At 42.2% G+C, this 16,095-nt stretch overlaps 1 protein-coding gene across 12 annotated transcripts in view; it reads left to right on the top strand.

Moving 5' to 3' along the window:
• MYO1H (myosin IH) overlaps positions 1 to 16,095 on the top strand; it is a 36,791-nt gene that overhangs the window by 7,740 nt on the left and 12,956 nt on the right. For 3 of the 12 annotated variants that reach the window (XM_038187458.2, XM_072024237.1, XM_038187455.2), the window contains 12 exons: positions 8,676 to 8,834; positions 9,375 to 9,490; positions 10,271 to 10,469; positions 10,920 to 11,000; positions 11,434 to 11,613; positions 11,944 to 12,042; positions 12,384 to 12,497; positions 12,790 to 12,861; positions 13,550 to 13,669; positions 13,999 to 14,066; positions 14,483 to 14,588; positions 15,234 to 15,314. In XM_038187458.2, the coding sequence (XP_038043386.1) occupies positions 8,709 to 8,834; positions 9,375 to 9,490; positions 10,271 to 10,469; positions 10,920 to 11,000; positions 11,434 to 11,613; positions 11,944 to 12,042; positions 12,384 to 12,497; positions 12,790 to 12,861; positions 13,550 to 13,669; positions 13,999 to 14,066; positions 14,483 to 14,588; positions 15,234 to 15,314 (1,362 nt within the window). In that variant the 5' untranslated portion in view covers positions 8,676 to 8,708. The other 9 variants (XM_072024239.1, XM_072024238.1, XM_072024241.1 and 6 more) reach the window with 9 other exon arrangements.

The raw sequence follows: 16,095 nt of genomic DNA, 5'->3' as shown, positions 1-16,095 counted from the left end.
TTGTGTTAAAATGCTTCTATAGTTGAAGTGATATCAATGTTTATTTCATCTATGGCCTTCTTGCTGTGTCCAAAATCATGTGTTTGCATTCAGTTTTCCTCTAGTTCTTTTCTGAAGACTTGCCCATCTAATGTCACGACCACTTGCTAAATGCCATGACGGTGTGTTCATTTTTTAAAATAAAGCAGGACTGCAGCACTGAGTGATCACAAGGTTTTTGCTATTTTTTTTTCCATCTGGAATTCTATCCTAAGAGTGAAGATAAAAATTGATTAGACCTCCAATTTGCTTCTCAAACTGGTTTTGACATATTTGCTAGTGGCTGCTGATAGTAAATTGCCTGTCTTTGTAGATTTCATTAGCCTTTTGAGCTATGGCTAGAAGTACTTAGTGGAATGGAGCACAGAAGGGCTGTCCACAGCCCTGGGAGCAGTGTGCTCCTCGTCGCTCGCTGTTCAGACTACAGAAGGAACAATTTGAGGTATGGGGCTTTTAGTAGTGGGGAAGAACATGACTTGCTTTTTTTTTGTGATTGTGAAAAGCCAAGTATTCAAACTGTGAGAGGAGGAGAAGGTGCCTTTGGTTCCCAGGTGTCTGCACGGACCTGCAGCCCAGCCAGAGGGCCGGACCTCCTGCCTGCAGCACCACGCAGCTGAGGGAAGTCACACCATCACTGTTCCTATGCTATGTAAATAATTCAGTGCTTGTTCTGAACAGCCAGACTCCTGACTGAGACCAAAACAAGCAATAATGGTAAATACAGAGGGACTGCAACCTAATCCAGGCAGAAAAGCTGCTTTTACATCTTCCTTGTAGTTAATTTTATTTTTTGAAAACTTTCCAGAAGTACCCTTATCCTACTACGTGTTCTTTGTAGTTACTGAGGTCTGAGCTGGGCTCTGGTTTACACAAAAGTCATCGTAGCAAGCAAGGCATCTCTTTCTGGTCATCTGCAAGACTTCTAAATACATCAGCTTACTGTCTAATGCTTTCCTGTGCCATACGGAGTGTCAGATGCTCGAGGACTGTCCTTGTCTTTCCTAGAAGCTGAGTAAATCCACTCTTCCCCTCTTTCCAGAAGTTTTAACTTTTGAATGTTAGCATTTCACCTGGAAACCCTGTGCTATGTTACCTAGGAAATACAGTTTATGGACCTTCTCAGCGGTTTATGCTTTCTAATAATTTGTTCTGTTCTGCAAAGAATATGCAGGATTCATTGAGGAGCTGCCTCCGGTCCAGCAGCAGTAGATCCAAGAATGTCAGTGCTGAAGAAATCTCTGGCATTTTTATCCAAAAAGCCACCACAGAGATAGCACGCGGTTTTAACCGTTGGTCTTCTGTCCTAGCAGGATTTGTAGCTTGCTTTTTTATAGGCTTCCATTTCCCAAGTGAGGAGGGATTGCTGTTTCTTTCCTAGCCGATCAAGTTAGCGTGTCTGGGGTGAGCCAGTGGAATATCTGCTGAATGCAAAACAAGCTGATAAAGCAAAACCATCGTTTCTAGCAGTTTTGTGATGTTTTTGTCAATTTAAAGGTTCTGAGAAGGTGTTTTACGCTGTAAATCAGGTAGCCTTAATGCAGCGGTGCCTGCTGACAGTGCTGCAGCCTGGAAACACCGATGTTTGCTGGAATTGCCGAGGTGAAGTGGGCATTTTGGGGAGAGAAGGGCTGCTTCTGCTAACCTGGCTGAGAGGAGCGGGATTGCTGGCAGCAACCCAAAATTCGAGCTGCTCATATTAACCCGACAGGCAATTGTTTTATTAAAGCTGACACGCTGAATGGGACTCTTTTTAATGATATTCTTTACCTGTCTCATTGTGTTAAAGTGGGGAAAGGACAAGGGGGGGGGGACGAGGAGAGCGCAGGCCGAGGGAGGGCGAGCGCTGGCAGGTGGAACCGGGTATCAGGGCCGGTTTCATGTATTGAGCCGCCCAGCTTAGCCGATGTAGACCGCATAACAAGAAAGAGTTGCTAAGAACAAATCTCTATTGTTCCTTGTCATCTTTAAATGAGTGTCAAAGTAGGCAGGGGGGCTTTGACCGTTAACCGCACAATTTAGCCTGCCCGTTGTGTCCAGCAGCCCCCACCTCCTTGGAGTTTCTCAGATTAGAAAAGAAGGCCTCAGTCCCTTATAAATGGGCCAACTCTTCTCCTTTGTGTGCAGACTGCCCAGTGTGAAATCTGCAGTGACGTTAAATGTTTTCTAATGAATAATTACTGAAAGGAAATGGAGGAATATATGTGTAATGGATTGTAGCGCATTAAAATGTTTTATTTTGCGCACAAAAATGTTGTCCTTCACAAGCACCACGATTGTTTCAGAAAGCCTTTTGTGGGGGTTTGATTCTCAATGGATTATCTGTGAGCTCTTACATTTCAAATAGAAATCAAAAGGGTCCTTTGGCAAACTAATGTTTTTCAAAATGGCAGCCATGAAGCCCATTTAGTATTTAAAGTTTGGGTTTTAAAGAAATGTTTGAACTCTGGAGATTTTCTCACTTTTTTCTTTCTTTTGATTTATGAAAGTGAAGTAGTTCACCTCGACCTCTCTTCTATTGAGAAAGACAGACAGTCACCCTTTAACAAGTCTATAGTAGGCTATTCCCTGGATACAGACAAGAGGCCTTAAGAATTGTTGGCGTTTCCCTAGGCTGTTGATTAACCTTAAAACCCTCTTACTCTGTATTCTTTTGAAAAGAAATTAGGTTACAATGTGTAATTTTTTCCACAGTATAATTGTATTTATGAATTCTGCTACCTTGAAAAGTGTGTACAGTAGCTCAGGATGTCCTGAGTGCTGCCTCACTCTTCTGCACTGCCTCTGTGTTTTCAGGCACAGCTGGTGTGCGATGCTTCAGTTTCTGTATAAATGTGGAAGAGGCTTCCTGGGATATAGGGGCTGGTCTAACTGAAATGTCTAAAAAATAATAAAAGTAATAGTCTTGGGCTTTTTTTTTTTTTTTTTTTTTTTTTATATGGTTATGCTGCAATCAGACAGACATAGCACGGTCACTTGATACAGATCTGATCTGTTTTAATTGGTTTTACGTGCAATTCTGGTTTATCTGAAAATTACTCTGAACGGATTAATTTTTATGAGCCACACCAAAGCTTCCACAGTAGGAGGGAAGCATTTCCCTGTCGCCCTGGGCTTGCCATTATTCCAGGGCGGTAACGCACTGCTTCAAGCCTTATTGCCAGGTGTACTCAGTAAGTACCGGCTCCTTGATGGCCACCGAACCCGAATTCCCTTTGGGGAAGGCAGGATGGGGTCTGGGCTCCTCTCGGAGCAGATGCTGTGCAGGCAGCTGTGTGCAGCCCCATGGCATGCTGTAATCCTGACCTGCAGGGTGCTGCCAGGGTCGAGGGAGGGCACATGGTTGCCAGGGCCAGTCCTCACCCTCCTGCTGACCTTGCCAACAGGGCAAGCAGGCTGTGCTTTCTGCAGTGCCTTGCAGAATGTCTTTCATTTTCTTTTATTTTTTAACTGCTTTTTATGATCAAGCTCTGTCACTGCCTCTTCGGAGAGCCTTAGGTGGAAGAAGGTGGAGCGCAGCCTAAGGAGTTTCCTTGGTGTAATCCTTGCGGTGCCTCTGTACCATTTGGAGGAGCCTTAATGAGCAAATTCCTGTTGAGCACAAGGGGTGCAGGCCTGGGTCAAGGAGCGCTGCCCGTTGCAGTGAGTGAGTATTTCCAAAACAGAGCGCTGACGTTTCTGAAGGAATCTGTTAGCAGTGCTCCAAGCTCATCTGTCTTGGGCAGACTCGAGACTCATTTCTATTTTAAATCAGATGGCTCCAGAGATGCCTGCTTACAGTGCTGCATTCTTGTGGCGTGAGTTGTATTTGCTTAGATCTCAAGGATGTAACAACAGAACAACAGGCAAAAAGGTCATAAATGTTTGGCATCACAATAGATTTTCTAGAATGCCAGCTGGAAACAGAGTTGAACAAATAGACTGAAGTGTGCCTTAGGATCAGTGTGTCCAGCATGAAATAAGGCTCTGATTTTTGGTGGGGGTGGGAAGCTTTATTGCAGACGGTAACACAAGCGTGCTCCTGTCAGTAAGATTTATCTTTCTCTGTTAGCAAAAACTGATTCCGTTGGGAAATGGATAGCTTTAAATAAACTGTCTGTTAAACAGGTGTCTTTCCACTTGTCTATTAGAAATATAAATGGCTGAGATTTTAAATTTTAAGTCTTGAACATTCCTGTTATAATCAGCATTTACTAGCTGAGGACAAATCAGGAATGTTTTTGCCCTGCTCAGCTCCCCAGATCTTACTGTTCACCTTTTTCCTCAATGGCTCTGAGCCATCAGGTAAGTTATTTAATTTCTTAATGTTGCTGTAAGAGACCAGGCAGAGATATTCTGTGGTTCAGGAAGGGTCCTTCCACTTCTGTAGACCTTTATCTTGCTCTGAGTTCCTTTTGAAGGACTCCTTCGTTATTTGGTGAGGTTGGGCTTGGCTGTGAAGCTTCTCAAATACAGAGCTGTTGCAGGATTGTGGTTGAACAGAAGCAAGAGGTCACCCTCACGGCTACTTGAGGATCACTGGCTGCAGAAATGGAGGCATTTTATTCTGCTGACCATTGCTTATGCAGAGGAATAATCATGGGGAGATGCTTGTTGATGTATTTTACAGGCAGGTGGAAGAGAAGGGAGTAAGCTGGCACCGTGTGACAGTCTGCAGTGATCACAGTCCTGGCTGAAAAGTCCTTTTGGGGTGGCACGATGGGGGGAACCTGCCTGATGCACGTGAAAAAGGGGGAAACCTGTAGAAAACTTCAGACAACAAATTAAAATGGGTTTCGTAGTGACCTCTAGTGGGGAGCGAAGCTGGAAGGGGAACGAGCCGGGGGTGGTGTGTTTTGTACCCGGCTTTGCTCAAATTAACCATCAGAAGGCTGCAGTCCATGGCTTTGCCTCCAAACTCAGACTTCTGCCTCTTGACAGTACCTTACAGTACCATTTGGTGAGATTTGAAGCATAAACCTCATCACAGCTTGAGTGCTGCCAGCTTGTTAGATAATTCATTAAGCAGCGAGGGTGTTAGGATCTGTGCCCAAGGAGGAAGGCGAGCAGCCAGCGGACACACGATCCCGGGTATCAGTGGGCCTTACCTTCAGCCCGTTAACTCTTCATGGAAGAAGAGCATTTTGGAGAAGGAGTTGGCAGGAGATGGCACACTGCAGCTTGGGTGGCAGAGGTAAAGCGGGAAGGAGGCACGTGGGAAGGACAAAGACTTCTGAATTTGTAGGGCAGTGTTAAAGAAATTCAGCATCTTGGGCAGGTTGGGATGGCTCGGGGTGAGCAGCGGAGTCCTGAGAAGATTTTCTGCTGTTGTGGTGGGAATTGGGGTCCTTGTTGTGGATGGACCCGGTAAATCTAGAGTTTGGTGGCTTGTGTGACCCTTCGCTAGAGATACGGGTGCTTGCCTGACCGAATGGGTGTGAGGACACTTGGAAGATGCTCTGGGACAGATGGTGCCCATCTGAAGCTCTGATCTCTTTTTGTGTTTGCATGGGTAGCACGTAGCATGGTGTGTTTCCTCAGTGCTCCCAAAATAACAGGGGCATCGTAACTGGTCCTCTTCTTCCCTTGTACACTGAGCTCTTCAGTTCTATGCCAATCAAAGAAACAACAAAATTAACTTAAGCTGCTTTAAAACTAAGGTTTGAACCTCTGGCAAAGATAAGTAACAATTTTGCAAATTTTGCTTGGTTTTCTTTTTCTTATTCTTTTTTTTTTTTTTTTCTTTAATAACTATTCTTTGTCAGGACTTGTTTCTTTGTTAAAAATTGGTACAAACTTTGTCGAACAAACTACTCCGTTGCTCCTGACCTTGTTTTAGCTCCTACTAAAGAGCTGCACATCTCATTAATCTGTTTTGATGCACTTCAGCTCCTGATAGTTCTCAGTGTGGACAGACAAATCCCTTTGTGAAACAAAAAAGCCCTCACTGTAGTTAGGGATAGGTTTTCTAGTAGAGTTTGCACTTCAGTAGGCAAGAAAGAACTTTTGATGCTTACAGCTAAGTGATGAGGAAAGGAAAATAATCCTTTAAAAAGAGCAGTCAGCAGTGTCTTGCTGGTGTAATGCGCACCGATGAGTCCTGCCGAGGTATCTGTTACTGGTGATAACACCAGGTAAGCACAAAACTTCCAAAAGTCTGTTTGGGAAGGGGAGGGGGGACACACAACAGGTGCTAAGTAGTGCTTGTGATAATAAAATTGTCTGACCTCAGCGACAACAGAATGCTCAGAAAATCAGAGCACAAAATCACCCAGAAAAGAGTATGGGATTTTTGTTGAAGAGGGAGCAGTGTCACTTACCAATTAACATATGAGTGAAAGAATTAGGTTAAGGAAACCTGATCAGCTAGATAGCTGCTGTGGTTTCAGCCTTGTTCTTTCACGTTTCTGAGCTTGGAAAGAAGGTAAAATTCTCTTGTTCAGTTTGTCCTGGGTGTTTGCTCAGAAGAACAAATCCACCTAAAGTGCCAGCAGGCATTGTGCAGGGCATCTTCCTAACAAAATGGTAAACTCTAACCTTGTCAGGCAGCCGCTGTGCTATGACCAAATCGGAGTGAAAAAGTGAGTATCAACAGTTCAAAGGTAAAAATACGGGAAGTAGTTTTGGCTTTGATACTGTTTGTTCTCTAATTCCTTAGGTAAATCTTAGTTTAGAGTGTTCTGTTCAAAAATCTTTGCTTGGCCTGTTCCGAGTTATCTGTAGGGGAAGGAGGATTTCAGAGCATTCTTATTTCGATTAAAACTGTACATGTATTTTGAAAGCATTGAAGCTGTTCAAGTATTCTTTTTGCTAGCAATAATTCTGTCACAAAAATCAAGTAGCTTCTTACTCAGACTGCCAGAAATAGCTTGCAATAGTAACTCCCAGGTGAATGAAAACAATGTTGGAGAAAGGTAAGAGGCTTCATATGCTGTAAACCCTAAAAGAGGTAGTGTGGGATACTCCAGATGAGAGTGCTCCTCCCATATGTCACACTAATATCCAGCAGTTGGGTAAAAATCTCTGGATGGGTCTAATTCAGGACATAATGGCTTTGGTGTCCTGGTCTGGTACTAGTGGCTGCTGACTAATGTGCCAAGCATGCCACGTGCTTTCGTTGCTTACTGGAGATACTGGGAGTACAGAAGGCTTATGCCTCTGTTTTAAAAATGGATTTACAATTAAATTCATAATGCTTATGCGCTGAAATTTTGTGTCTAAATAGAAGTGTCCCAAGTGCTGTCATCTTCCACCAGTGCTGTGCAGGGTTATGCTGAAAGCCTACCTCCAAAGTCAGGGCTTGCCAAAAGTTAGCAGAAACATTTTACATCATGCCGTCTCTGTCTTTTAATGCGTGTTCAAAATCTTATGCACTATCTTCTTGAGCAGTGGAGCAGCAAAAAAAAAAAAAAATTCAATGTCATGAAGGGCAATATGAGAATAGCAAATGTGCTGGGCTCATGTGCACGCTTCTGGATCTGAGGAACTGCTGTGTGTGTTCAGCCGAGGGTTACTCAGCCTGTTTCTCTTACTTAATTTACAAAGTCCAGGAACTCTAAAAGGTAAGTTGCTCAAAATATTAACTGCATTTCTGTCATAAGGAGAGTATTTATTTTATGCCATAGAGCAGGAATTATTCTATGAAGTGTGTAATCTGTCTTTAAAAAAATACATTATTACTATAGAATGAAGTATATCCCATTTGCCTGTTTGCTAACATGAGATTATCAGCTTGGTTTAATTAAAAACAACAAATATAGAATTAATTTGTATAGCTTTTGAAACAAGAGCTTGATCCACAGCAATATTTTCAATATAAAGTCAAATTTCATGATAAAGAATTGGAAGGGGAGCATGCAAAGGGATTATGTTTGGTCACTGATATCCTTTCTGCATATTTCAGCTTTTTGAGAAGCAGGTTTTGGATGCTAATAAAGATTTAGCTGTTTATTCTTTTTATTCTAAATACTTTTTAGAATTTTATTTTATTCTAAATCAATGTTTGATTACTTTTATCAAATCAGCGGACTGGCTTTTCACATCAGAGATCTCTCACTGGTGTGTGGAGACACCTGCTGCCCAAATCTGAAAGCTGACTGATCTGCTTCTGGAACCCATTTGTAATAGTGAAGTGGTCTTGTTCAGTGTTTCATAGGATTCATCTTTTCAGTTAGAGGTCTAGGCAAATTCCACCTTTTCAGGAGATTCTCAGTTTCATAGTTATATCTGTGTATGTTTTTTTATCTGTGTAAAGTAGTTTCTACACCACCAGCAAATACGAAATCTTCCACTGTTCCCTGCCAACTTTGTGCTTGCAGCTGCTTTGTCTAGACTGAGTTAACGAAGTGTCCCCGATCATACTCAGATCTCTGGAGCTCGGTTTGTTTCAGACAACTGCTCTAATAGTGAGGGCTTCCTGGAGGCTTTGGTCTTCCTCTCTGATCACAGCAATGGATCTCTGACTTCCTGACTGTAAAGAAATTAGAGTGCGGACTTGTCTGGCATGAAATTGCTGTCTTTGGGAAAAAGGTGTTAAGAACACCTTGCTATTGTCTGTGCAAGCTTGATTTGGCCCTGCAGTATGGGGAAGGACTTAACTGACCTCTAGGATCCCTGCCAGCTGTCTCCTGAGCCTGTATCACACCTCCTTTGTGTTGCAGAAAGAAGAGGTGGAAGATAATACTGATGCAAACATGGAAGGGGCTTTGATAGCCCGGGACAGAGTTGGGGTGCAGGACTTTGTGCTTCTGGACTCCCACACCAGTGAGACCTCCTTCCTGAACAATCTTCGCAAGCGGTACCAAGAGAACCTCATCTATGTAAGTACGTGGTCTAGTGCACGTGTTGGTCATGTGGATTCATGCCACCTGTAGTAGATTGAAGAGGTTGTAGTAGGGTGGGTGTGTGTATAGCCCACCTAGATAGGATGTAAGCTGATGCTGCAGGGGCAGAAGAACTATCAATACAGAGAACACTGAGCACACTCTTCCAGCTTTGGTTTCATTGAGCAGAGAGACAACAAACCTTGTTAGGTGTTGGTAGTACCCAGCAGAGTGGTAATGTAAGGCTCTAAGCTTGCTTTTATTATTGAACTCCACCATCAGTGGGGTAGGCTTTGGAAGTTTAGTGTTGGCTTTGAGGTTTGGAAATGGTAAAGCCAGTAGATGAGGGTTTTCTGTTTGTTTGTTTGTCTTTTGTGGGGGGAGAAGGGAGGTGGTTGTGCTTTTTTTTTCCCATTCTGTGCCATCCTTTTCAGTTGTTTTTACGTAATGTGCTGCTGTACTTGACTCTTCTTTCAGGAGCTGTCATTCTAGTGCTGGTACAGATTTCCTACCTGTGTGTGGTCTTTCTCCCTGCAGACATATATTGGTACTCTTCTTGTGTCTGTCAACCCTTACAAAGAGCTGGATATCTACACAGTGACACAGATGCAGCTTTATCGAGGGGTGAACTTCTTTGAACTGCCACCACATCTGTAAGTAGGACCCTTAAAACTTCAGCTTATATTAATATGATGGATTTCCCCTGTGATGCTGTGTACTAGCAACAAGGATATGTCTATCCAGATGTCACTAGGTCTGGTGGATGCTGATATTCTTATCTTTCAGTAGGTAAGGTTGAATTTGTTTCTGTCTTTTAGCTGACTGAGAATAAAAGGGGAACAGAAAGACTGCAGAAGTGATTGGGGGGAACTGTAGGAGACGAGGGACTGCGATAGTCCTGTGTGTGCCTTCAAGACCAGCGTAATGCTCCTGTACGACCTCTCCTTGGGCTTGCCAGGAGGGGGAGGAAATCTGAAATTCAGAATTCTCAGCCAGAATTTTGTTGGTGTTTGGAAGTTGTCAGGTGATTTGAGTTGGTTGGGTTTTGTTTTTGTTTTTCCTCTTTCTTTGCTAATCAGCATATGCAATGAAGCCTCTACTACTGGTTATTTTTGTATCTGTCTCTATAAGCAGAAGTTGGGATTTTCCCTCTACTGGAATCAAAACTCTGCTTTAGAAGAGGGAGTCTTTACTGCCTGTAAACTACATTCAGTGTAAATACATGTAGCCTGTTTAAATCCTACAGCAACAGTGGAAGAAGAACAAGCTTTTTCTGTCCCTCAGAGACTGTTTTCACTGTGAGATTCTAGGTTGTAGACTTTTGTTTTGAGCTCTGCTTTCCCATCACATCCAATGCCTGTGATGTTAACTGAGGAGTACACACCTTTCTGATGGATGCTTCATCTCTGGGTATTTTTGTGATCCTTGTTCAGATATGCCATAGCTGACAATGCCTACCGGGTGATGTGCAGTGAATACAACAACCATTTCATCCTCATCTCTGGGGAGAGTGGAGCTGGAAAGACAGAGGCTTCCAAGAAGATCTTGCAATACTATGCAGTAACCTGTCCAACTACAGAGCAGCTGCAGATCGTCCGTGATCGTCTGCTACTGTCCAATCCTGTTCTGGAGGTAAAAACTAAATGGGCATAATGAAAAGAGTTGTTGATGGCCTCGCTCCACAAGACTTTCATACCTGCCTATACACTTGCATTCAGGAATGGCCTCTTTAGAGCACAATGTCTGAGAAAATGCTTAGGGTTTAATGTCATTTAATATTTAGACATTTTAAACTTGGTTTAATACTGGAGAATAGCTGAAACTGGGAGTATGAAGAAACTGTACACCACACGAGTTCCTTGTGGCTTCAGTTACAGGTTACACTAGAAAGAGACATAATTTGTTTAGCTGAGTTCCAATTAAAGCTATGGAATACATTAGTTCATGTTTCTTTAATCCCTCTAGATTCTGTAGTGAGCCTCAGCTGATGCAGCAAACCTTTGTAACTGGAACTCTGTCCTATTTTGAGTGTCAGGTTCTCAATAAGATGAGAAGTGACTCAATTTATCTATTTATCCATAGGCTTTTGGAAATGCAAAAACTCTGCGTAATGACAACTCAAGTAGATTTGGGAAATACATGGATATCCAATTTGATTTTAAGGTGAGAACAAACTTAATGGACCGCTATTAAAGCAAGCTGTATCAGTGGACCTCTTGGACACTTACCAGGCAGCAGAGGATTTATTAAGGCTTACTAGCACTGCAGATTTCTGACCTTATTTTTACAGGTCTTGCATTTTGTAAGTAAGGCGACTAGTTATATATCCTGAAAGCTTCCTACATTGCTGGCAATGCTGCCGGTACTCAGTGGGAACTTAATATATTTATTGTGAAGCATAAGTTGCACTAGAAGGACGGAAAACTCTTTAAATACAGCTTGTACTTCTGTTGGATGCTAACTCTTAAACAGAAAAAACAGGTAAGTAACAGCAGTAACATGCATCTCCTGATTCTTCCTCCTACGTGTGGATAAACAGCCATCTCAGTGATGTTACTTAGCTTCTGGTGTTGATCTGACTGTTTTGTTTTGCTAGGGAGCTCCGGTAGGAGGGCACATCCTCAGTTACCTGATTGAGAAATCCCGAGTTGTCCATCAAAACCACGGAGAGAGGAATTTCCATATTTTCTACCAGTTATTAGAGGGCGGAGACAAGGATCTTCTCTGTTGGCTTGGGCTGGAGCGCAATCCCCAGAAGTATGCTTATCTTATACAGGTCAGTGAGAATTTTTCTCTCTCACACTTCTGGAATTGTAGGGATCTCCAAATGCAGCTTTCTTCACTTACCAAGACAGTGCTCTGCAAACCACTGAGAACATCTCCCTGTGTGTCACGTTAGGATGAAACTCAGAGGCAAATTGCTTGCAAACATCTGCTTTTGTAACAGGAACTGTTCTGGCTGTGATAGCCTCAGGGTGCAGACTGCATCTATACAAGCTGAAGAAAAGTGGAAATGAAAATATTGTGGCCAGGCTGTGTTTGTTGTTGATGATAAAGTTGCTTTACCAACAAATTTTTACTAATTCATCTTTCTCTTAATGTGTAGGGTCGATGTGCCAAAGTGTTTTCTATTAACGACAAGAATGACTGGAAAATAGTCCGCAAAGCTTTTTCTATCATTGACTTTACTGAGAAAGATTTAGAGGTAAGGAAATTAAAAGGGAATGAGCACAGTAAAGTGAATCCAATGTAAGCAGTGCGGTGTTCCCTTTGAATGGGATGGAGGCAGTCCTGCTTGGGAGATGTGTTAAGGATGGAACAGGACATCTTTTTCAAGGGGTGAGGAGGAGGAGGGTGGGCTGGGTGAGTAGGGAACATTATTGCTTGGTACAGTGTGATGTCTGAAACAGATTGTCTGAAAACAGATTGTCTGACTCACCTCCTTCAGCCTAGCCATACTCTGTTTATGAGCATGTGCAGAGAAAATTAGTACGATTCATGACACTGTGGCAACCTGTTTTCTAATGGTGTGTTTCTCTGTATTAGCATCTCTTTGGAATTGTTGCTAGTGTCCTGCACCTGGGGAACATTCAGTTTGAAGAAGATAGCAACGGGCATGCCATCATTCGCAATGGCACTCAGATCAAATGGATCTCAAAGGTATCTTTCCCTTCCCAGGTAGTGCTAGTATTACAAGTGGTATGAAGAAAGACTTAACCATGCTGTTTCTTTCTCTCTTTGTGTCTGTTCCCCAAAGCAGACAGACAGCTATATAAATACCCAGGTCTTGCTATAAATGATCTCAAACTGTAGGACTGTAGCCCCCCCTCCTTTTTTTCCCCCAGCACATTGTGTGAACACTTGAAGGGGGGAGGATGACACATCAATCATACAATGCTGTTTCAGCAATCTCCTGTTGGCCACGCTGAGAGCAGTATTTATTCCTCTACAGCTGCTAGGCGTCCACTTGTCCATTCTGCAAGAAGCCCTCACTCATCGGAAGATCGAAGCCCGATCCGAAGAGGTACGGAGTAGTGCTGTGTAACCCTAGCAGCTGGGAGCCACTGCAGCTAGTGGTAGTGACAGATGAGGAGCTCTGTTCTCAGCAGTGTTACAGTAAAAAGAGATAATGTTGGCTGTCCTTCTCACCCATGTTTCCTTTCTGTTCTAGTCTGAGACTTTAACATTAGGAATATATATATATTTATATATATATTCATTTATTTATGAATTTTACTGCTGAATGAAGTAGTAACTACTAATAAGCTAGGAACAGACATGCAAGCAGCGTGTATGTGAGCCAATTTCCTTTTGTTTTGTCCCTGAAGTGCTTCTTGGGAAACCAGACTGCATAAATAAAATAAAGCTCTGATATAAAGTGTTCTTTGAGCATTTTGTACAAAGTTTAATAAAATAAAACTAAAAAAAAATCAAAATACTCTTCCTCACATTTCTATATTTAGTATTCTCTGAAATGTAGTATCTCACAGTCCTGCTGGCATGTGGAGATGTACCAGACTGAAATAATTGAAATAATTTTAATAGTAAATAAAGATCTAAGTAGTCACAGTTCGGATATACTGCAGCTCAATGTTCAGCTTGCAACAACTGCTGGCTCTCCAAGCCAGAAGCGTGAACTGGTTTTGCAGAAGTTTGCTCGTATTATTGTATTATCGTGTTATTTATTGTATCTGGCAAACCTTTATTTTTAGGTCCTAAGCCCGTTGAACGTGGATCTGGCATTCTATGCTCGGGATGCAGTTGCGAAGGCAATTTATGGACGGACTTTCACTTGGCTAGTCAACAAAATTAATGGCTCTCTAGCCAACAAGGTTAGTAACTGGTCTAGTGTCCACCTAGACACTGAGCAGAGTTCTTCCAGTGGGGCCCTACAGCACTCATTGCCAAATATCTTGGGCACTTTGTAATTGATGTAGAGGCATCCCACAGCTCTAAGCTGGAAAACTGTTTAGCGAAGTGTGGAAGGCAGTGTGTTAAATAGTTTTAGCACTTAACTACCTGCTTTGATGTGGCCACCCCATTGGTGTGTGACATGAAGCTCTGAAAGTGAAAGTTTAAAATTTACATGAAAAAAAAAAAATGAAATCATGCAAGGAGGAAGCATCAGCTAAACAACAGTTGCAAATGGTGTCTTTCACAGGATTCAACTCGGAAAACAGTTATTGGCCTTCTGGATATCTATGGTTTTGAAGTGCTGGACACAAACAGGTAACAACAGTTCCTGAGACCTGGGGTAATTTGTCCTGGTGGCAGGAGCATGTGCTGAGTGCTACAGGGCTTCTTGAGCACAGTCTTGTCCCAGCAAAAACACGCTACAGGTGTCTGCAAATGCTCTGGATTAGCTGATCCCTCTAGTGAAAGCTTTAGCTAAGTCTGCTTGCCCTGATTTAAGCCATTGGTATAACACTGTAAAAAGAGTATATGCAGTATTTATTTATTTTAGGTGGAAGATTTAAGGCTTTAAAAACTAAAAAGCATGTTAAAAAGTAGCTTTCTAAAGTCAAAGTTCTATTTTTCCTAATCACTTCAGACTGTTTGACTGGGAAATAGTAGGTCGTGGTGTGAGAAATAAGATTGTATTCATGAAATAATTAAAAACTAATTCTCACTTAACAACTCTGAAGCTTTGAGCAGTTCTGCATTAATTACTGCAATGAGAAACTCCAGCAGCTGTTGATTGAGATGACCTTGAAAGCAGAGCAGGAGGAGTATGAACTGGAAGGGATAGAGGTAATTTATTATTCCCCCACCCCTCTTATTCCTTTGAACAGCCGTTACACAGAACGCTTTTGATTGTCAATGAAGAAGGCATCTTGCTTTCTTTAATTGCCATGTTTCCTTCTGCCCACATGGAAAACTATCCTTTTTGTATATTTATATACTCATTTTAAATACTTCTCCTAAATGTATTCTGCTTCAGCGTATACCCGTCATTCTTTCACCCAGGAGAAGATTCACAAATCTGGACAGTTCATCTGTGCATTCATCATGTGAGATGTGTAGGATAGCCGTGGATCCCATTCTGTAACCATTTTTGCAGTGTAATTCAGCCTAGACTTTAATTTGCATCATCTATGAAAGGAGTAGGACAGTCCCCAAAACTCAGAAGGTGAACAGGCACAATATCCTTGTAGAAATGAACTCCACAGTGCGAGACATTGAAAGAGGGAGTGCACTAATGTAGATAAGAGAGGATTGTCTAGGCTGCTGAGAACAGGAAGACTGTGATGTAGGGGGAATGGATTGCTGGGCTTGGTTCTAATTTGCTATACTGATCTTCAGTGGGATCAGAGCCTGGCCCTAAAGAACTTAAAAATTGCTGGGAAAAGACTTCCCTCCCTATAAACCTTTTATTTTTTCTCCTTTTATTTCCAGTGGGAACCAATTCCATATTTTAACAATAAGATCATCTGTGACTTGGTTGAGCAGAAGCATAAAGGAATAATCTCCATTCTGGTGAGAACAGAGTTTGTGCTACTTAAACTATCGTGCCTGCCTGTGCTCTATTGTAATGGTTCATAATAACTTTTTTTTTTTTCTAATTATGTGATGGTTCTGCATTATTCAGAACCTAACGAATAGCCAGATTTTGTATTCAGAGACCCTGAAGACTAGGGTAGAATATCTGCTTGTTAAAAAAAGTGTGGATTTTAAAAGAACTATGCTGCTTCCACAGCAACTTTCTCAGCAGGATAAGAGACCTAGACCTCTCTCTCTCTCTCTTTCTCCTACCTGAAGCCATTTATTCAGACTCTTATAAATGTGAAGGACAATTCATCCCATCTGTGCTTATGTGACTTGCTAGCCTTGATGCCTGATGTTTCAGAAGGGCTCAGGCAGGAAGGAAGAATGTGAACTGCCTTCCTCCCTCCTGAGCTCCTGGTCTTGCTCTTGTTTACTTTCCCTTCTGTTGTTACTGCTCCTAAACTGCTGATCTGAAGGAGCCACCCTTTGTGCCTTCATAGGGATGGCAGGAGAAATAGGAGAGGCTGAAGGGAACTCTCCCTGGAGTTTTTCATGTGGATCGTATTTTGCGATACCAAAAAAACTTTTTCATTTCAATTCTTTTTCATTTCAATTAATTGTGCAGCTCCACATGGAAGAGACTTGAACACACAAGTTTCTGTGATGATGATACTTTTTTGAATGCAAACACTAATTAGTAAGAAATCTAGTAACCTTCCTGTGGACTCATATAGCCAAACTTGAGGTGGAATTAACATTTGATCTGTTGCCT

The sequence above is a fragment of the Anas platyrhynchos genome, chromosome 16 (assembly GCF_047663525.1).
Source record: "Anas platyrhynchos isolate ZD024472 breed Pekin duck chromosome 16, IASCAAS_PekinDuck_T2T, whole genome shotgun sequence".
Taxonomy (NCBI): domain Eukaryota; kingdom Metazoa; phylum Chordata; class Aves; order Anseriformes; family Anatidae; genus Anas; species Anas platyrhynchos.
This window is presented reverse-complemented; position numbering and strand designations above follow the sequence as displayed.